This window comes from Fringilla coelebs (genome assembly GCF_963513975.1).
Source record: "Fringilla coelebs genome assembly, chromosome: 4".
In the NCBI taxonomy this organism is placed as follows: Eukaryota; Metazoa; Chordata; class Aves; order Passeriformes; family Fringillidae; genus Fringilla; species Fringilla coelebs.
The window spans coordinates 11,856,790-11,878,292 of NC_140032.1; the positions used below are offsets into that span (position 1 = coordinate 11,856,790).

General features: G+C 40.9%; 1 protein-coding gene across 1 annotated transcript; it reads left to right on the forward strand.

The window, feature by feature from the left end:
• Positions 1-12,961: 12,961 nt before the first annotated feature.
• Positions 12,962-18,992, forward strand: GRPEL1 (GrpE like 1, mitochondrial). Its single transcript, XM_084204823.1, has 4 exons — positions 12,962-13,064; positions 13,888-14,056; positions 15,549-15,630; positions 18,081-18,992. The coding sequence occupies exons 1-4, from the start codon at positions 12,994-12,996 to the stop codon at positions 18,425-18,427; spliced, it is 669 nt and encodes a 222-aa protein (XP_084060949.1). The 5' UTR covers positions 12,962-12,993; the 3' UTR covers positions 18,428-18,992.
• Positions 18,993-21,503: the final 2,511 nt, after the last annotated feature.

Sequence of the window (21,503 nt, forward strand, 5' to 3'; positions counted from 1 at the left end):
GTAAAAGAAACTTAGTGGTTTTGTATAATGTTTTAAGACAACCAGCATCATACAGGCAAAACAAACTTTAGTTCTAGACACACAGAAAGTCAGAACACCAAGAGAAAGACTTTTGGGAGACAGCTCAGAGGCACAGGACACTAATAGTAAATGTTACATTTCAATAGGTTACAATATGGCAAAATCTCCGTGGCTTTTCCTGAGACCAGCAGAAGGAAAGTCTCTTTGCCTTTGACAGTAAACAATGTAAACGATGTTTGGAGGAGAGAGAAGCACCACTACCAGCTTTCCAAAGTCCCGTTCTTCGGAATGGGTTATAATATTTCATTCCACATGGAATCTGAAAGGAGCCATGCTTTATAACATCTCAGGTAAAAGAGACACTGAACTACCCAAACTGTTTATCAGTACTTTAAAAAAAATCCCCAACATTATTCAAATCAATTAATTAACACTCTGAAAGTCAAATCTAATGCTGAAATCAATAAGGTATTCTGTACAGCAACATTTGTTACATATTTGGAGTCAATTATAATAGAGTCCAAGGTGAAATGGAGTTGAAAGTGCTTTTACTTTTACAAAACAATGTAGTGAATAAGTTTTATTTCCTTCCAGTGTAATGAACTTCAGCCCTTTAAACAGAGGGCATCAGAAAGTTTTCCTTGGAAGTATGAAGCTTTACTGGTCTCTTGCCATTCTGCTAGCAGAGCTGTTCTACAAAGGGTGAATAGAGCTGTTAAATCAGTGTATATACACATGTGACCTTCAGCATGGAGTGTTCTTTCCAGCAACCATGAAGTGTCTACAATAGTGACAAGTTATTTTCTGAGTAATCTTGTGTGTACGTATATATCACAGGATGATATAAGATTTCATGTAGTAATCTTACTCTGCTCAGTAGAGTTAGGGTGACATATGCTGCTTTGTGATACAGAACAGAGGAAAATTGAGTTTTCTAATATAAGTCCTGACAAAAATAGTAAGTGAAATACCAGTAGTGCCAAAGATGATGGGGCAAACAGAGCCACTATTATGGGCTTTGTAATATCTCAGACACAGTCCTTGATTTTTAGAATTAATTTCACTGGGAAATGGAATGTCTGACAAGACACAGAGGTGATTTTTAAGAGGGCCATTGACAGAAGCGACCTCAATTTAACATATCAGCTGAAAGATAGCACCTCTTATCATGTAGCTTCTCCTAAAATCACTCTTCAGTGACAGCATCAAATATGAGTCAAAGTCCCAAGTCAATACAACAACCACGTTGTAACTTTCTGCTCCAAATGCAAATGTACAGTGAAAAATTAACACCCTGTCACCAAGGACTTAAGGGATGAATAGAAACTCAAGAGGAACGACAGGTTATGCAAAAAAAGCCATTGGACAAAACTACCTCTATCCAGAAATACTTCCATTTTCTTATCTTCCAAGAAAGAAAGAAGCGTTGGACTAATTTCACAATGGATGAAGGATATGAGTTTAAGAGATATTCTATGTGTAGAAAAGTGAATTTTCAAGAATGTCCTAGCAGATAGCTCCCATTGAGCTCAGTGAAATGTGGGTAACTGAAATGTGGGTAAGGAGTGTTCAAAAATATGCCTAAAATGACTTGATTAGAGCAGCAAGTTAAATGTAACGTCAAAAATGAAACAGCAGGGGGCCAGCGCTGTGCCCATCCCTGCACTGAAGCTGACACATCACTTTACACTCTGTTCTCTTGTTTTAATACTCAATTCAGCTCAGCCGCTTGGTCACACTCTGATGCAAAGAACTGACAGCAAGAGGCCCAGAAATGTAAGGAAGGAATTTACAACTTCAGCCTTGGTTCCATATCATCTCTAGTAATAACATTCAGCAGCTTATGTCTGATCTTCTATTGTCTTTGCTTCACAGTCCAAATATCCTACATTTCTGTGCCCTTAGGCTGCTGAGCTATCACTAAAGAACCTCCTTCCCAAGACACGTTGCTTTTCACATTTTAAACTCCATATATAATTTCTGTCACCTCAGGAGCAGGAAAATCTCTAAAGCAGTGTTAACATCTCAGTTACCAGCTACTCATGTTTTAAATTAATATTTACAATGTTAATAAAAAATTCATTGTTTACCATGGCAACCTGTATCATACATATGCTACTGATGAGAGTGAGAGAATCCATTAAAAATAAATAAAAATAAGCACAGAAATGAACCATATCCATTTCTGGAAACATAATACTTCCAAAGAAGATGAAAAAATTAATCAGCTCTATTAAAAATCCAGATTTTCAAATCAATGCAAAGGAGACTGGAACATGAAATCTTGGGAGTCAATTATGAATCTTCAGTTTGAGGGGAACTTCCCCGATTTGGGTCTGTACAGTTCTAAGAGGGAGAAAATGAATAATAACAAAATAGAAATTGGATGTAAAAATCTCAGTTTGATCCTACTTCTGTCTAAACTTTATATTCCTCTATTCCTTTCTGACATACTTATTAAAATAGAAGCTTTGGAAGAACTCCTATTTTGGCCTATTTTTTTTTTTGTCTCACCTGTTTTTTGGTTTTGTGGTTTTGGTTTTTTTTAATAACCACAAAATATTCTGCCACAACACGAGAAGCTTATTTTAAAAACCAAAGCTTTCCTCACTCTGCTTTCAGGAAACTCTCTAGAAAATATAAAGCCTGGACATCTCATAAGTACTAACCCCAATTTTTTTCTGAAGAAGGCTTCTGCCTAATCATGTCTGTGGTAAAGCTTTTCAGATGAAGCATGTGATAGGGAGCAGCATCCTTCCCCTGGAACAACAGGAGCTCATCTCCTGCACCAGAAAGGCTCAGATTCAAGTCCCTGTGCTCTCCTGCCTGTGCTGGCTGCAATCCTACAAGCAGTTGTACAGGCAAGCACAATTACCTGTACAGGTGTATTAAACCAAAGAGAAGGAACTCTGCTGGAGTGCAGCTCCTCCTGGAACAGCAACACAGTCAGAGCAGGTCACTCTCCTGCCTAGCAGAAATAACTCTGCTGATTTCAGAAAAATTACAGCAAGGATAAATTTAGCTCTGCACAATAAAAATGAGAACTTTACTGCAGGTGAACAATTGTCTGTACCTTATCTTTTCTGAGTAGACATAAAACATCAGGGGACAAATATTCAATACGGTTTATTATTTTTGTTGTTCTTGATGCCAGTTACTGTCAAAAAATGGAAATATTTTCAGAGCAACAAAAAAAAAAATACCCCTATACTTCCTACTCTTCTTTAACTATGAGAAAAAGATATTAAAACATCATGAATTACTATTTTTAATACAAGATTTTTATGTGCAACAACTTTTTTCCAAACATTAATAAATCAGGAGGAAAGGCTCGGTCTCTTTGCAAAACACAGAATACATTAGGTACAATTTGTTTTTATTGATTTTCAGGGGCATTTACAAAGCCCAACGTGGAGTATAAAAAGAATATATTGCTTAAATATATTCACAGGCATGTTATTTTCATTTCAGAGCTTCAGAAAAATAACAGAAGGTCTTTCCAATCTGCTGTATGCTGGCTGCCACTCCTCTGTGGAACTTGGGGCAGCATTTATTGTAAAATGTGATGGGGTTTATTTTCAATATGGTCCAAGCACCAAACATTTGATCTCCCTTTCTATTCACTTAGAAAGAATGAGTTATCCAAAGCTACGGGAGGAACATACAAAGCCTTCTTAGGCCAATGGTTTCATTTAGAAGTTCATGTTTTCATGTGTCTTAGCATTCAAAGCAAGAACAACATGCTGGTAAGTATCTAGGAATTCAACATGAGACAAAAGGATGCACTCAGATGACTTAAATCCAAGTTATGGTGACCTCACATTTCTTTCCAACTCACAAGACAGAGCACAAAATGGAAGAGTCAAGACTGAAAACACCTCCTGAAATAGCTGGGTAAACCACTGACAAGAGGCAGAGTCACAAGAAATGCTGTGAAGCAGATAAGAGAAGAGCCAAGAAAAACAGACTGAAGACCAGAAGACTGAGCCAAACAAAGGCCTCAGGATGATTCTGAAAGGCAGACTGGAAAGGGCATCAATAATTTTGTCAAAAGCCAAGCAGACACACAAACACAGGGGATGCACAGGCAGACAAACCCAAATGAAGCAAAGCTGTGTGATGACTGCAAGGCAGAGAGCAACTTGCTGAGTCTTAAATATCTTTGAGAGGCCATTCTTTGACATGTACAGCAGCTCCAATGATATGGCTGATATGGCACCTGTAGAACTGTGGCTTACAGGATTTGTGCAGACTTATCCACTAGAACTTGAAAAGTCATTTGGGTGCCTAAAAACAGGTATGTAAAGATATCAGTATAGGACTGGTGGAAATAGAACAGGACTTACTAAGACTTGTGCACTTCTGGAACAGCAGCTGGAGGCCAGGTGGGGTATGAGTTGTCTACAACAGGACTGCACAGGTTTAGCACCTGCATCTCTTTGTAACTGACATGGTAGAAAAGACAAAGCTCAGTCAGCCCAAGTGACACATACAGAAGTTCCACAAACAAAATGAAGCCTGCTGGTCCCCTTATCCTTTTAGCATTTGTATGTGAAAACATTGCTCGGTTTTGAAAATATTACTGTTTCCAGCCTAACACCACCTCTATCTCACATTATATGTCATCTCAGCTTCTGTGAATGTAACAAATTTCACCTAAAAAAATGAGTTCAAGTAAAGTAGGAGTGCTTAGAGGTCAAATAGAAGATTGCTTTAAATTAAATTCCAGAAAGTCTCTAAACAAGGTGATATTTCACCACAGGGCAGCACAGGCTCTTCTAGAAGAAAACCAAGACAGTTCTCCAGGAACAAGTTTCTCTAAACCATAGATTTATATTTACCTAGGTTATAGATTTACTTAACTAGAATTTCACCTAAATGCAATGAAAATATGTCATGAAAAGCAAATAAAAACTAATGAATACACAACCACTGTAAAATTAAGCCTCACACAAATTTTCTGGAACTACAAGTGAAGAACATGTCCGAAGACCAAAATATTTATGTGCATAAGTAAAGATCAAGTGCACAATTTCAGCTATTCCATTTGCAAATTTTGCTTATAGCTTTCATAAAATGTATCAGAAGTTTAAATACTGGTATTCTTTATGACAGCTGGACACATGTCATTAACATGGACTAAAGAAAATTAAAAAAGAAGACACAAATAGAATCAGGTCATATTTAGAGTTAGCAGGGTGTTAACCTAACTGTAAGGTCAGGCTTATCTATTATTTTATGTACTGGCTCTGGGCTGGGATGGAGTAAATTTTCTTCACAGCAACTTTTAAGAGATGCCTTAGATTCATGGTTAAAACAGTGTTAATAACACACTCATTTTTAGCTAAAGCTGAGCAGTGCTTACAGTGTGCCAAGGCCACTTCTGGTTTTCCCTCCATCCCCCAGCAAACTGGCTGGGGTCAGACAGGAGGCTGGGAGGAGCCATGGCTGGGTCAGCTGACCCAAGTTATCCAGAAGGTTATTCCATGCCATATGCCTTGCTCAGCAATAAATCTGGGAGGGAATCTTTCCAAGGCAGTGATGGCTCAGACACTGCCTGGGCATGAGCCTGTGGGTGAGGAGAGGGGATTGCCTTTTTTTCTTCATTTACTAAACTGTCCTTTTCTCGAGCCATAAGTTTTTCTTGCTCTTGCCCTTCCAAATCTCTCCCTGGTCCCTGCCGTGGGAGGATGTAAGAGAGGGGCTGGTGGGTGCTTTGCTGCTGGCCGGGGTCAACCCATCACATTGTGTCACCAGAGGAAGACAAATGTACCCTGTCTCTGCCATGCACTGGCTCTGCTGGAGAAGCTGAGACCGACTTTAAGTCATCACTTGACTTTTATCAGCATTTTGCATGCACTTCATGATCTGCAGAGCCCTTACAAAGGCAGATAATATTTGAAAAGTAAAAAGCTGGGTAAATTTGCTTTCTGCCTTGGAACTGCCCCCAGCTGGGAAATTATTCCTAACAAACCATAAGCTGTAACAACAAAATTGCCATTAATGCATAAATGTTTTCTGTGCTATGTTCTTGCTTGACCTTGCTTGTAGCTGTGCTGGCCAACTGCTAACACGATCTACATAGTTTAGCTGGAGTTTATGGAGAACTTGGCTCTGAAACACAGTTATTTGCAATGCAGAGGACCATGAGAACAGATCCTCTGAGTTTGTCATGCTGTCTTCTGGCAAAAAAGTACAGCATCTATTTACAGCTCTCAGAGTTATCTCTGAATCCTCAACTTCTTGTTTATCCATATTTTATTCTCTTGGGTTTGTACCAAAGTATTAATAATAGTTATTGAAAAACAACCAACAGTCCCAAGCAGCTCCTTCTGTCCCAAATAACAGAACAACTGTCAGATCAATGTGTAGACAGTTACTAATTTATCTGCAGAGCAGTGTAAAGCTGCATGAGATAGAAGTTGCCTCAGGTACTCCGGCTTTCCAAAAGCTCAACCAGCTCAGAGTTAAATAGCATGACAATGTACCAGGACACTTAAGCAGGTTTTCTACCTGGCATAGAATTCTTTGGTACTTCCTGACCACTGTCAGCTTTCGACTTATACCAAGTTAGTCTGGGTGGATCTGTCCTACAGAGCCAACACTGTAAAAATAGCACAAATACACCATTCAGTACATGTGCTTAATGCAGAACGGGGAAGACCAATGCTTCAACAGTTCATAACTGCATGATTATATTACAAATATTTCTCCTGTGCATTCCTATTTTACTTGAAGTATTCTATGATTATATGATTCTTACTTTCCTCAGCATCTTCAAACTTGCATGTCCCATTCCAAGGAGGGAGCAGATTTTTATACCTGTAACATGAAATTAATTTTATTAATTAAGACTTTGCCAGCCAAAGCACTTGGAGAAGCATAAAGAAGTTATACACACATGAAAAAAGACACAATAGAAATATATATATTAAAGTATTAAAATACAAATTAAACAAGTAAAGAAAAAAACACAGACATCAGTAGTCATAAGAACAGCTATTTCTTTGAAATGGAAGAGCCTGCTTTGTTTGGTAATTATGATAATAAAAGAGAAGCCATGGTGGAGCAGGGATTCTCCACCTCGATGCTTTCTCACAGCACAGGCATAATTACCATCCAACAGCAACACCATGGAACAGAGCAGGAGGTGCTGGTCACACCATCTCCAGGGATGAACACAGTGCTCTTGAAGAAGTCAGTATCAAAAAAACCTTAAGTTGTTCTTGATCACAATGAGATCTAAAGGAAACACAGCTTTGGCAAAAGCTGGGAATGAGAAAGCAGAGATAGAAGCAGTGTGTTAAAGAGATTCTTCCACTCTAAACACAGCAGATGTGGCGATGGAAAGTGAAAAGCCGAAGTTAAAAGAGGAGGAATGAGAAAGAACAACATAAGGACAAAAGCCAAGGACCAGAGATGTGTTTTAGTGGCAATGAGAAACAGCTCATCAGATCAGATCAGAGAACAGTGCAGAGACCAGGAGCTGGTAATGGAGCCCGAAGGGAAGACTACATGGTTTCAGCTACAGCAGAAGGATTCCTATTTAACACCAATCATTAAAATACAGATTTCCTTCTTGGTGCTGTATTTTATTTTATAAACATCTAGCACAAGCGCATTCACAATGCTGAACCAGTAATTTTCATGCCGTTTCTGATGAGTAGAAATACATTAACCCGAGGTGATTCATGAATCTGAGGTGACCTTTAGAACAGCAGTGGAAGTGTGACAATTGTTTAAAAACTTAAAGCAGCCATATTCTTGCTTTCTGAACAAGGTGCAAACACTGTGGATGTAATTAGGTGTTTTCCTTCAGTTCTGTCTGTATCTGGCTGGCATGAGATTTACATTCTAATTTTACATCCAAAATCTGGAGATATACTATAGTGACAGAACCCAAATGATTTTGAGGGAAATCTGACAAAAAATCACAATTGCCTTAAATGTCATTGGCCTAGCTTTAATCATGATATGAACTCCTACAACATGGTTGAAATTGCACCCTCAGAGATGCTTGTGGAAAGCAAACAAAGTGTGAAGCATTCACTTTAGGGACAGGTTCAAATCCAGCTTCAGAGACTGTGATCTTCACACAAAGCACCAAAAATATGTTAGGCAGACTTTCTTTATATGGCAAAATTTTGAAAGCTTTTTATTTCCTCCCACTACAGCTATTTTTAGCTGAACTCCTTGGCCCATTCTGGTCAAACTCATCTAGCCAGATTAGGATTAAATGGAGCACAGCAGTGGTCTCACAGGAGTGTTCACTCCCTCATTAATTAGGCATAGAATTACAATTAAAAGATCTTGCTGCTTTCTAGACTTAAATAAAAGCAGAAGATAATATTTTTAAAATTTTGCTTTTAACTTCTTTCATTCATAGCTTTTCAAAACCATTGCACAACGTCAGCAGAATGAGAATCCCCCTTTGTCAATCATCTGGGAGCTCAGAGAACAGCCTATGGCACTGCACTGGGATTCTGAGCCCTGAAACACTGTGATGAAACAGAGCTTCGTGCACCAGCCCAACCAACCCTCCTGTTCAACACCCTGTCAGTCATCACAAAAAAATATGTCATAAGCAAAGGATAGACTCACATCTGAGCAATAAATAGCCACTTCAGGTTTTTGTGGTGCTACTGGCAGCCTATTTGCCAGCATCTGGCTCTGACTAATACAAATCACTTGTACACAAAGGCAGCAGAAACAAGTCCACAGCAACTAATTCATCAAACCTTAAAGAAAAATTAAGAGAGGAAAATGTAGATCTGAATGTCAAAGTACCATTCCATTGTTAGCATGTGTGCAGAAATAGAGACCGACAACTGCTGTCTTCTTGGCAAATCTGAATGTGACCAGAGAGCTGATCTCCCCTTCTGTCCAATTCTGGTAAACTGAGAGGTAACAATTGACTTTTATTTAAAAAATCTTAAGAAAAGCCATGACAGCACACTCAGAATCACAACAGATTTGACAACTCTTCTCTCAATGCTCAATAATTTTGTCTCAAGGTGGAAAGCCACATCAGCATGACAGTAAATTGTTTCTGTGCATTTAAACAGCTTGGTTCTGAATGGTAACTAAAGTAAGATAGACAATGCCTGATTGGCAGAGTTTTTCCATTTTTATCACTCCAGGAATGCTACACGAAGCATACACGAGTGTCCACAATAACATGAGGGCTAAGAGAACTGTAATAGATAGCCAGATTTGTAAATCCTTGGGATACCAGATGACTTATGCATTATATTACAATAAATTGCCTCTGAAATTGTGGCATGCTGCTTCGGGGAAGGAACACTTCAGTGTCCTCCCAGGAAAAGAACTTTTGTTATTCTAAATTGCTCTAATTAGCGCTCTTCAGAGCCCTGTGGCTATAGCTATTAGCTTTCCAACACAGCGACAACATTCTCCAGGCAACAAGATGGTTACAAAATACACCCTTCAAACTAGTTAGCAAAAGGCTATGGGAACTCAAAAGTACTCTTTATAATCAGAGCAAGATGCATGATTCTGTATTTTCAACCTAGGGAGAAACCAAGCAGAATGTAAGTATTACACATTTACTCCTGGGAGAGTTTTCTTAAAATGTTTACATTAAAAATTATAAATTCTGAATGCACAGATTAACTATTTTAGTACTTCTCTAATTAAAAGCAAATAAGATTGTCTTCCTACACACACATCCCAACCTGCATTTCAGGATTAAAAGTTTCTGAATTCAAGAAATTATTTTAACTTTATTGTCCTCTGTCTGAAATGGACCCATGGAGTATCTGATCCTCAGTCTTGATAACCCTTACAGAAGAAAACCTGCTATTATTTTATACACAAGGATCAGTCCCTTAATTTGCCATTGGCATCTTCCCAGAGCAGACTATGGAAGACTGGGCTGTGTGGTCTGATCTGTGATCTTTTCTAAAGGGCAGAGGTACAAGTGTTTGTCTTCACTGCTATATGGTTCAATAACAGGCTTACAGCTACATTAATATTTTTAAATTTGATTTAGGTATTTCCTGGTTACTGGCCTGAAAGGTCACTGCTGGAATATTTACAGAGATATTTGTGGTGGTTCCCCCCCACCCCAAGCTTGCTTCCACCACAGCTCAATATTTGGTTCTGGCTGGGATATAACATTTGATTGGAGAAGATACAATAGCCTTTTTCCTTTACCCTCAAAACATTAATAAGAAAGTTCATATCTGAAACACAAATGTAGTGACATTCTGTTTGCTGCTTGAATATCAATAAACTACATCTTGGCATTAGGACTCTGAACAAGGTTCAGGGGGGTTTTTTAGAGAAATAGAAATGTCTTAATTTTTCATTTAAGTTTTTAAGCACAGATCTTATATTTGTGGCACTGTTCATCATGAAGTATTATGGGGTTTTTTTACTGCAACTGCAATATTAATAATAAGAGACTTATTCAGTTGATATTTTGAATTTTCAAAATATCACAGAAATTCCCTCGTGCTCGCTACACAACTTTCTTGTAAGGTCCTGAAAGATTACTGTCCTTAATTGTAGTTGTAGAAATGAGGTTAAGTAACTGCCCAAGACCACAAAGTTAATCACTAGAGGAAGTGCAACTGCTATCCTGACTATTTCATTCTATCACTAGCTCAGAGAAATTAGAGGTTCAAATCACTTTCAAACCACAAGTTGAAAAGTGCCTGCTGGTTCACAGAATCTTCTGAGTTGGAAGGGATCCACAAGAATCATTGAGTCCAACTCTTAAGTGAATGGCCTATGCAGGGATGATGGGTGACTGTTTAGAATTCAGAATAAGCATTATTTATCTTCAATTCATATTCAAACCAAGTATTTATGTGAAGAAGTAAAGATTGCTTGATAGGGAGAAGACTGGATGAGAAAAAACTGTGCCTGTTCCTGAACACTATGACAGCCAACCAGATCAAGCAACAGATGCTGAATACTCAGTAGCTGAGTTTAAAAACACCGAACTCCTGAGATGACTGCAATAAATCCAGAACAGCTTGCAATAGCCTGAGTCAAAACAAAACATGAAAAACTCTTGAGTGGGACAGTACCTACAGCCAACATCAGCCACGATGCAAACAAGCTCCAGTAAACTCACAAGTTCTTCTGAAGCTGCAGATGTTGTTTGGTCTTGACCCATCAGCATCTCAGCTGCTGCAGGTTTTTCATGACAGCTGTTCAATTTGCAGGACACACAACAAAATGCATTTGCACTGTCCCTTATCTTGAAAGGTTACTTGCAGAAGGCCAGTGAAATGTCATTTGGCGTAAATGGCTTCTAATTCAAGCGAGATATTGCTACAGACATATAAAGTCTAATATATATCCTCAGTTATTGGAAATGTTGGCAGTGGGTTCTTCTCAGTATTTTGTTATCAATTCTGTGATTTTGTGATTAATCATTAATCAAGCCCAACTTTTAAAGATGGTGGGCAGCAAAGAAATGGAGACAAGCTGAAACAGAAATCTACATCCAAAGGTGTGGGGAAAAACAACCCACAAGAATGATGAGACAGACAGACTCCTTGTCTAGGTTTTTCAAGGAATACTCTTTTCAGGAAACATTTTAAAAACATCAGACCTAAAGATCCAGTTGCCTTCTCTGTCTCATCTTCATGGCTTCCTGTAGATATCATCCTTTATAGCTGCTCTTTGTTTTCTCCTTGTTCTCTATGATTCTTTCTCATCATTATCTTAACAAATTTCCTCAATTATTTCTTTCAGGATTTCTGAGCATACAGCTTGAAATTTGTGGCTCATCAGCTTTCTGGAAAGCAGATACTGACCACCACTCCATGTGGACAGGACATGGCACACAACCTTCCTCTTTGCTGTGTTATGGGAATGTACCAGTGTCACATCACAGAACAGCCACAGGCAAAACAAGGCTTAGTGGGATCTAAACTTGCCGTGGTGTGAGGCCACTGACCTGGACCATTTATCCTGCTTTCTGCACAGGCTGTGGCACAGCCCAAGCCAGGCAAACCAATCTGCTGAATAAAGGCCACGTTGGAGCCTTGGTGCACCTGGCAAAGTTCCTCTGTACCGAGCAAGGTCCCACAGGATCCTCATGCAGCAAGCCAAAAACGTCTTCTGAACCTTCTTTTTTAGTGTGCAGTTTAATTTTTCACTTAAGTATAACAACTACTAAATTTGCATTATGGAATTTGCATCTTTATCTTCAGCTTTCATTAGGAGAGGGCACAAATGCATGCAGGAATCAGGCTAACAGCTGGTGTTCAGGCATCTGTGCATAATCTAGCACTCAGCCTCATGGTTGTAATAAAAGAAATACGTGACCCTGATTTATTTCCCCCACCCCTTTAACAAGATGTGGACAAAGCAACTGAGGAACTGCGGAGTTCAGCTATCCCAGCATCACGGAGCAGGGCTCCCACAGCCTCCAGTTACACAGGACACTTGCACAAACAGCTTGCAAAAGCAGGTGGCCCAATCTGGAACTAGTGGATTAGCAACATTATCCCACTTAATGAAAGCTCAAGATTTCATTAAATGAAATGATTGTCCAGGACGAGTACACACAGCAGTTACAGCAAGCGTGTGTGGATCGAAACCTCTCTGTGGAGATCTGCAAATTACTGACGGGTGCTACACGGTGTTATTGGTAACGGGGGTTATCCAGCACTCAAAATGAGTTAAATCTTCAAACTTTTCCAGTCACAGCTGCGACAGGCCGATCACGCGAGCGGCCCCCACAGGACAGCGGCCCTCCCCCGCCCGCCACTAGACAAAATGGCGGCCGGCCCGCCCGCCGCGCGTCACGGTGGGGCGAGGCGCGCGCACCTCTGGGCGCTCCGCCGCGCCCCGGAATAGCCGCCTGTTCGGCCCGGGGCGGCGCGTCCGCCTTGCTGATTGGCTCCCGGCCGCGTCACTCCCGGCCCGCCCGCTCGCTGATTGGCGGGGCGCGGGGGGCGGGCCGAGGGGGCCGGCGGGCAGGAAAGCGCCATGGCGGCCGTGGCCCAGTGCGTGCGGGGAGCGCTGCGCCCGCGCCTCCCGCTACTGAGCGTCGCGCTGAGGTGAGGGGGCCGCGCCGCGCCGCTCGCCCGACACCGGGCATTCGGGCTAGGGCCGCGCTCACCGCCGCACCGGGAGGAGAGCGAGGCGCGGTCCCGCCATGCTGGGTCCCAAGCCCTGGGGAGCCCCGTCCGACAGCCGGGACGGGCCGGGGCCGCCCGCATCTCCGCCGCTCTTCGCTGCTCTCCCTTGCCTTTCTCCGGGAGAGCGGGCCCGGCTCGGCCCGGCACTGCGGGGAGCCCGAGGGCTCTAGGCCCGGAGTGTCCGTGCGGTGGGGGGGGATAGAGCCCGTGTGTGAGCGCGGCGCTGGTCCCGCGGCCTCGTCCTTGGGTGGCTCAGCTCGCTCAGCCTCGGGAACGCCGCGGAGCGATGAAGAGCCATTGTTTGTGCAGGCGGGCCCGGGGCTGCCGCTGCCCGGCGGGGGCAGGAGGCCCGGGGCTGCCGCTCCAGCGGCCAGGCCCGGATCTGCGCCTGGGTTTTCTGGGTTGCCGGCGATTGCATCACGGAATTTGTTTCTTCATAGAGCCCAGGGCTGAAAACGCGTGCTCCCCTTAAAAATTCTATAGCTGTAAACTGAATGTAGTGGACACTTACAAGCAGATATCTTGCAGCAGTAATTTACTGCTGCAGTTTAAGTGATCGGAGATCTGCTGCTTCTGACGGAGGGTTCTGCACACAATATTCACAGACTTAAAATTGTTTGAATTCGTGCTTTGATGTGAGAATTTTGTGGATGTTATGTGTCAAAGTGTCTTTTAGACCTAGAAAATGCTGATATCTTACAAAATAAACAGCAGAATAATAATGTCCATCTTCTTGCCTTAGAACATCTCCACGACTGCTTTGTGCAGCAACACAGAAGAAAAACACTGGCCAGAACTTGGAAGAGGACCAGAGTCAGAGCCAAAATGAGCAGAAGGTGGAACGCAGCTCTCTTGAAAAACTTCTAGCTGAAGAAAAGGCCAAACTGGAAGAACAACTAAAAGAAGTTACTGTAAGTGCCCCTGGGTTATTAGGTTGCACATGTTGCAAGCTGTGTGCCCAAGAGCCTGCACTGTGGGTTCTCAGTGCACAGTCTGGATATGGTTATGTGACTCCTGTTTAGTTGTGTAAAAGTTGATAATTTCTTTAAGCTTTTAAGTACATGTCCTACAAGACTTGGGATGCATCCCTGGTAAAAATTAGGATCTTTGTTAATTTCTTTCCAGTTTCTGGATGGAATTGGACCTTTTCCTCCCAGAAAACTTGTTAGTGATGTTCACATAGGTTTTGCTCAATGGAGAAGTAATTTCTGGGAGCCATGGAAGGGTGTGATTGTGTCTCTGGTGTGTGCATTTGTGTGTGTTAACAGTAGACTTCATGGAAACAGCTGCTGACTTTCCAAAGGTCAGAGTTAATGGTGCTTAGCTTTTGTAGAATAGTGTATTTAGGCCGTAGTTAGGAAGTTTCAGACTTTCTGTGGGAGAGCCCTTCAGACTCAAGGCTGAATCATCACTTCCCTGCTGTGTGGCCTCATGTATCTTGCATTCTCTCCTGTGCAGCAGCTGAAGGATGCCCTGAGAGGTGGGCATTAAGCTAAGATATTAATGACTGCTTTATATAAAATATCTTTCTGACATTTGAGACTTCAAGAGGTAGCCCAGAACCTTCTATAGAGCCAGCACCTGTGGATCATATGTGGATTGAGTTTGCTTTCTGTTGCCCTTCCCAAATCTCTACAGGAAAAATTTGAGATGTTATTTAATGTCTTAGTTTGCTGTTGGTTGCTTAATGCAGCTCTTTGGCCAGCTTGTTGACCATTTTTGTTCTGTTTTGAGATTTTTCACTGGCATACAAAGGTCAAGCATGTTCAGGGTGGAAGCCATTTGGGGTTAGTTGGTAAAGCACTCAGTGTGAATTTTAATTTTATTAATTTTATTGTATTTCACATCATAGTACATCTGCTGGTAAATGGCCATATTTCTTGGAATGGAACAAAACTTGATCTAAACAGCAGAGGAGATAGCCTTTTTAGTTTGTAAAGGCTGAGAAAACTGAAGGCACTCTGTGGTGTTTATGGAGAGGGAAGAGAAGGTTTGAAAGTCATGGCTGGATTGAATCTGATTTGCTGTAGTGTCAGTGTACCTCATGACTGATGAAGGATTTCTGGGAGCCCACAGCAGCAAAAGCAGAAATACTGGCTTCATAGAACTTGATATATCTGTAGAATGAAATTTTTTTTCCAGCTAATCTCTTGACAAATACTAAGAGTTTGGAAAACTATCTGATTTCCTTTCCCTCATTTTTGTCCCTCTGAAGTGAGGCAAACTTTTGTCTTGCTAGGAGGGATGGTGTGATAATTGACATGTTCTTTCAGATTACCCTAAATGGTAGATTTCGGGTATGAAACTGTTTAAAATGCTGTTTTATAGTGAATATGCTGGATTATTGTCAGCTGCCTGACTAGGAGGAATAACTTCTGTTACTTCTCTGTTTTTCTTCTTTAGGAGAAGTACAAGCGTGCCTTGGCAGACGCAGAAAACGTGAGGCAAAGAAGCCAGAAACTGGTAGAAGAGGCAAAGTTATATGGTCAGTGGAGGCTCCTCTGGTGGTTACTCAGTGAGACCCAGGAAATGCAAAGCCTGGAAAAATGAAGCTGACTGGCCTTGCACTATTGACAAGTTGTACTTGCCTGTGATTCTGACTACTTGCTTAAATAATGCTTTTGAGGCAGAGAGGTTTGAACAGTTCCTCGACTTGCATCAGAATTGTGATCATCTCCCCAGCCAAGGGCAAGACTTTAACGGCTGAAGTCAACAGCTGACATTTTCTCTAATTTTGGTATCTGGTTTCCTACAATGTGCACTGCATTTGTAGATTTTTTTGTAAGTTTTGCAGCCTGAAGTTTGCCTTTTTCACTTATTTTTGGTCTCAGATCTAACCAAGAGCACGGAATATTGGTTTGCCTTCTGGTTTGGGTTTCTGGTTGTTTTTTTTTCTTTTTTGTTTTGGTTTTTTTGGGGGAAGGGGGGTGTTTGGTTGGTTGGAGGCATTTTTGTGGGTTCATTGGTTAGTTTTTGTTGGTTTTTTTGGGAGTTTATTGGGGTTGGTTGAGGGGTTTTGTTTTGCTTTTTTGGTTGGTTGGGTTTTTTTGGTTTTGTTTTGGAGGTTTTGTTGTTTTTTGTTCCTACTGTTTGTTTTGAATTTGGTTCTTTTTTGATTTTGGGATATTTTTGTGGGTTTTTTAGCCTCTTACAGTTGAACAACTGTTCTGATGAAGACGATAGCTTTCAAATAGATGTAATACCTCTGAATGAATGGATTCTGTTCAGTGCTAGGAATGCACAATCACTGGCTGTGAGAGTGCTAGAAGCACATCTTCCTTCAAGAGCCAGGCCACTAACATTTGATTTAGCTTTTTGACATTTCCAACACAAATCTGTAAAACAGAAGTTGTGTGCAAATGCTGCAGCAGCAGAGTGCTGTTTTATCCTGGTGTTTGAAAAATGAGTTGCTCTTGTACACCATACACAGCTGTAGTTTAAATCTCAGTATTCAAGTTCAAATTTCTGAATACAGGGTCTTCAGTTAATGTGTACTTGAGAAAAAGTACATAGTACTCTTGCATTCTTCTTCATGGATGTTTGAGTGCTTCATCCTGAGGTTGATTTGCAATAAGCATTGTTTCACTAATGTTCTCCTTACTGCAAAGGACTTAGCGTCATGTCTGAGCTCAGAGGTGCTACAATGGAAATTAATTTATTTTAAAAACTATATTGCATATAATCTATAAGTTTTACTGCTTGTGCATGACTGCTTGTTCTGTTGAAAAAGGAGAAATTCATTTCTGAGACTTGTATAAATTCTGAGTTCCAGTCACAGATATTTGCAAACATAACGTATGCAATAAAAAACCGAACCAAACCACCTGAAGAGTTTAGCTATTTGGTTTGATCCAGGTAACTAGACAGCTGGTCTGTCTATATTTGGTACAGTTCAGCCCAAATCACAGCTCTAGTTTCTAGTTTAAAACTGTGACGGTTTTTTTTTTCAGATTTTTGGAACTACTTGGACATTGTTAGTTATTGTTCTGTAAAGAGCTTGAGTCTCTACAGAGTTGTGCAGTTGTTAAAGAGGTCCTTTCCTGAGAACTAGCTGATCCCCACAGATCTTGTAAGGTGCTTCTACAGTTGTGGGGGGTTTTGTTTAAACCAAAGATGTGGCCTCTGGTAATAGTCATATCATTTCTTGGTAAGGAAAAAAAAAACCCCATCCAAAAGGCTGAATCCAGCTTAAAAAAGAACCAAACCAAAATCCAGTGCTGTTTGTCCTTTGCTTAACTCAATGTAGAAATGTGTTAATTTATTGAACTGTTTTAATTTTTTCTTGATTGCTAATTCCTTAAGTGAGATTAGTCCAGATTCTCTTAGAGTAAACCAGAGAACAGCCTCAGGACAGGGACTGTGATTAATTTGGAAATTGCTCAGTATTTACAAGGCACAGCTGCTGATGCTGTAAAAGAGGTTTGTAGAGGGGGAGGGAGAGGTGCAAGTTCTTTTCATTCAAGGAAGAATCATTGTACATCTCTTGAAATCCTCATGAGTCTGATTACATAATTGTCTTCTGCAAATGTTTTTATGACATCAGATTAAAAGTTAGGAATAAGGCAACATAATGCTTTGAATATTAGGTGATGAGAGAGACACGAGAAAACTACTTGAAACCATCTGAAGGTTTTGGTAAGAATGCTGTTATTGTTAGGTCATCAGCCTTTTAACTCTTTTGAGTTAAAATCACTTTTTTTTTTCATAGAAGTAGAGGAGATGGTGTGGATTTTAAGGTATCTCTAATAGTTCTTTATTATCATCCAAAACTGGAAAGGATATTTTACCCCAAATGATTACAGTATCTCATATATTCTTAAAAGTCAAAGAGTGCAGATTATTGCTGTAGCTTTTGGGGTTGTGAGGTTGGGGGACCTTAACACTTGTTTCCCTCAGTGGACTAATCCCATTCTCTCCTCCTTTATTCATTTTCAGGGATCCAGAGCTTCTGCAAGGACTTACTAGAAGTTGCAGACATTCTGGAGAAAGCAACAGAAAGCGTTCCTAAAGAAGAAATTAAAGATGAAAATCCTCACTTGAAGAGCTTGTACGAAGGTCTTGTCATGACAGAAATGCAGATTCAGAAAGTGTTTAAAAAGCATGGCCTGCTCAGACTGAACCCTGTGGGGGCCAAGTTCGATCCCTACGAGCACGAGGCGCTGTTCCACACGCCCGCCGAGGGCCAGGAGCCCGGCACCATCGCCATGGTCTCCAAGATCGGCTACAAGCTGCACGGGCGCACGCTGCGGCCCGCCCTGGTGGGCGTGGTGAAGGACGCTTAGCTGCCCCAGCTGGAGTTTCAAATGCCATACAACTATTAAACAGCTGGATGGTTTTTCTCTCACACCATGCTTCCCTCGTTCCTCTGCTCCCTGAGAGGTGTAAATGAGTTGGTTGAGGTGTCCCAGTGAAAATGAAGTAACAGATGAAATTCTCCTGCTTAGTGGCCTTCAACATCACTGTTCCATAAGCTCCTCTTCAGTGTGAAGAGAGCCATTAAGCCCTCTAATGCTTTAGATTAGATAATGTTTTCTACAACTATTGCTCCTGAGATGGTGAATTAAATTGAAAAGAATGAAATGCTCACAAGAATGTTGCAATCTCGAGTTTATCACTGTGTAGATTGAAAATGCAGATAGTGGTTCAGACACTTCCTTTGGTTTTGTAGAATCTCACATTGCAGAAGTGGGTGATGTACAAAGAACCTGCCTTCTGCAAGCACCCATCAGCTTTTACACACTGATGTGATAAATGCCCTGTTTTGTTTATTCAAAAATAATCTCTCAACAACTGAAACTGAAACCTGTGTGAATTCTGAACTGTAAATAAATGGCAATGGAGATTAGATATCTTTTGCAATTGTTCAACCTTTTTGTCCTGTACTAACACTGAATCAGGAAAACCATCTAATACTTGTATGGCATTGAAGAACCAATAGAATTTATCCTATCTCTGGATTTTTAATTTAATGTTGTATAAATTGGTTTAAATAATTTTTATAGTCTTGTAACTTCCAGCTTTGCAATCAGGTTGTTATGCAAACTGTAGTTACAATCCTGATGAGAGCCAGAACACCCAAAGAAGTGAGTTGCTGAGAGTTTGGTATATGATTTCTTTTAGACTTATATAAATAATTGCATGTAAGTGGCTCAAACCAAAGTGTGAACTTAGTTTCATTTTCTTTATTTCTTACATTTACTCAGCTTGGATATGAGGTTGCACCAGAACTTTTCTCTATGCAGCTGTTGCCATGTCCTGCAGAATCAGCATAAAATACAGCACATGGTTACCTGAATGACATCTGTCTGGTCACCTGGATAGGAGTGGATGGAACCTGGCAGATTACACAGCTGACAAAGGATCTGCTCTCTTGTATTCTGAAAGCCCTTTATAATTAACTATAATAAATTAACTATTAACACACAGAACAGGATCTTCAAACTTAGGGAAGTTACTAGGTCCTGTAAAAAGTAAGTACTTCTGAATTTGTTACCATGTTTCTGGTTATTGTGGATTAAGGAGCTTCTTACCTTAAAGTCAAGTATTGATTATATTTTTTGTGATTCAGATAGAGATTTACCAAGAGTTTATTGAACATGACCTACTCATGGTAAGGAGTGATTAGTCATTCCTTAAGCCATTCTTCCCAGAGCTGGTTTCCTTCATGGGAATGAAGCAGTTAACCAGGAACAGCCGAAATGCATAAAACTGTTTGGATATTATTCATGTTAATTATATTTAAGGATTCATTCTTTCTCAACTCCACAAAAGAATGCTTTGACTGGGCAGAGGAAGGAATTATCTGATGTGTGAAAACAACTACAATGTTAATTTTTTTTAACTAATCAAGTACAGGGAAAAAACCACAAAGATCAAGTTTAAAAATAGAGGGGGAAAAAGGGATTCCTATACTGAAGTTGAATTTGGCCCTATCTTTCCTTCCTCTGGGTTTAAGAGCACACTGTAGTTGTGTGAAGTAGGATTGAAGGATTGAAAAAATGGTTTTGTTGCACTTTGACTGGGACCTGTTCTCTTAACTGATGTCAAAAAGGGACCAGGTTCTATTTTATATACCTTTAAAGAATTGTCATGTGTTATGTACCCTCCCAATCCCTCTGGATCTAAACTAAATGTAATAATAATGTCCTTAGTATAGAAGTTTTTGTAATAGAGCGTTAAAACAAAGGGACACATTGTTCTCTAGCAGATGAAGATTTTGTTAATGAGCTTCACACAAACTGTCATTTTTGGACATCAATGCAGTAGGGGTGTTCTCAAGCACAGGCTCCTGTTAATGTTCAGCACAAGGGTCGTCTTTAAAGCTGGTAACTGAATCTCTCATTTAAGTGGTTCCCCTTCCCTGGCCTGCCCTCAGAAAGGCTTGGTTGGAGTGGGTCAGTCTGTGGAGAGCTCCAACCACCTGTGCACTCTGTCAGAGCCCAGGAAGGAGCACTGAAGAAATCAAGGAACAGAGGAGGGTAGTTCTGAAATTTAAGGACCCAGCAAAGCTACCACCAGTACTAGCTATTCTCATACACTACATTTCCACCATCACATTTAGCTACAATGCAGCTCCAGTTGTTATTGCAAAGACTTAGACCATTTTCCTCATTGCCCAAGCTACATTATTGTTAAATCAATCATGGAAAGAAACTTTAATACGAGTTTATTAATCAATTCACAATGCAAAAATCTAGTAAAATGCTGTGTGCACAACATCAGTGAGGCTTTGTGTGATTTCAGCACAGGTGTTTGTGGGTCTGGCACAGCTATAAATGTAAACTTCAAATGAATGCAACAGTCCCTTTAAGGGAGAAAGAAGCTGATGAGCTGAACATGCTCATGGGGTGTCTTGCTTCACAGTATTGAATGTGTCATCACTTAGGAGTGCCTGGGGCACAGGCAAACCCATTTTGTGGGAAGAGTAAACCAGAAGGTTCATGAAGCCTGTTCCAGTTGCAAAGGAATCTAATGCAGCGGCAGCACGAGAGAATAAGGGCAGAGCTTAGTTTGGGAGATTTCCAAGGCAGTTCATGGTCACAGACTCGTGCAAACCTACAAACACTCTTCTCACTGCCTGCTGGGCCTGCCAGGAGCAGCGCAGGAGGGGCTGGAGCCAGAACACTGCAGCATCCGAGCCCAGCACTGGGCAGTGCACATGGAGTGAGATGGAGGCTCCCTCCAACACAGCACTGGGATGGGACACACAGCACAGCCCCCACCCAGAGCACAAGATCAGTATTTGCAACAGCTTAGAGAGTGTTGCTTTTCCATAGGCTTACATCAATGGTGGTAAGACAGACACTATCATTAGTAATAACTTTAATTAGAAAAGTGAAGAGCATTAAGCATATAAAA

What these genes read in the sequence shown, in the direction of transcription:
- GRPEL1 (XM_084204823.1), top strand. Translation starts at nt 12,994, where the DNA reads ATGGCGGCCGTGGCCCAGTGCGTGCGGGGAGCGCTGCGCCCGCGCCTC. An exon ending in CTACTGAGCGTCGCGCTGAG is followed by an intron (nt 13,065 to 13,887) that starts GTGAGGGGGCCG and finishes TTCTTGCCTTAG; the next exon opens with AACATCTCCACGACTGCTTT. An exon ending in AACAACTAAAAGAAGTTACT is followed by an intron (nt 14,057 to 15,548) that starts GTAAGTGCCCCT and finishes TTTCTTCTTTAG; the next exon opens with GAGAAGTACAAGCGTGCCTT.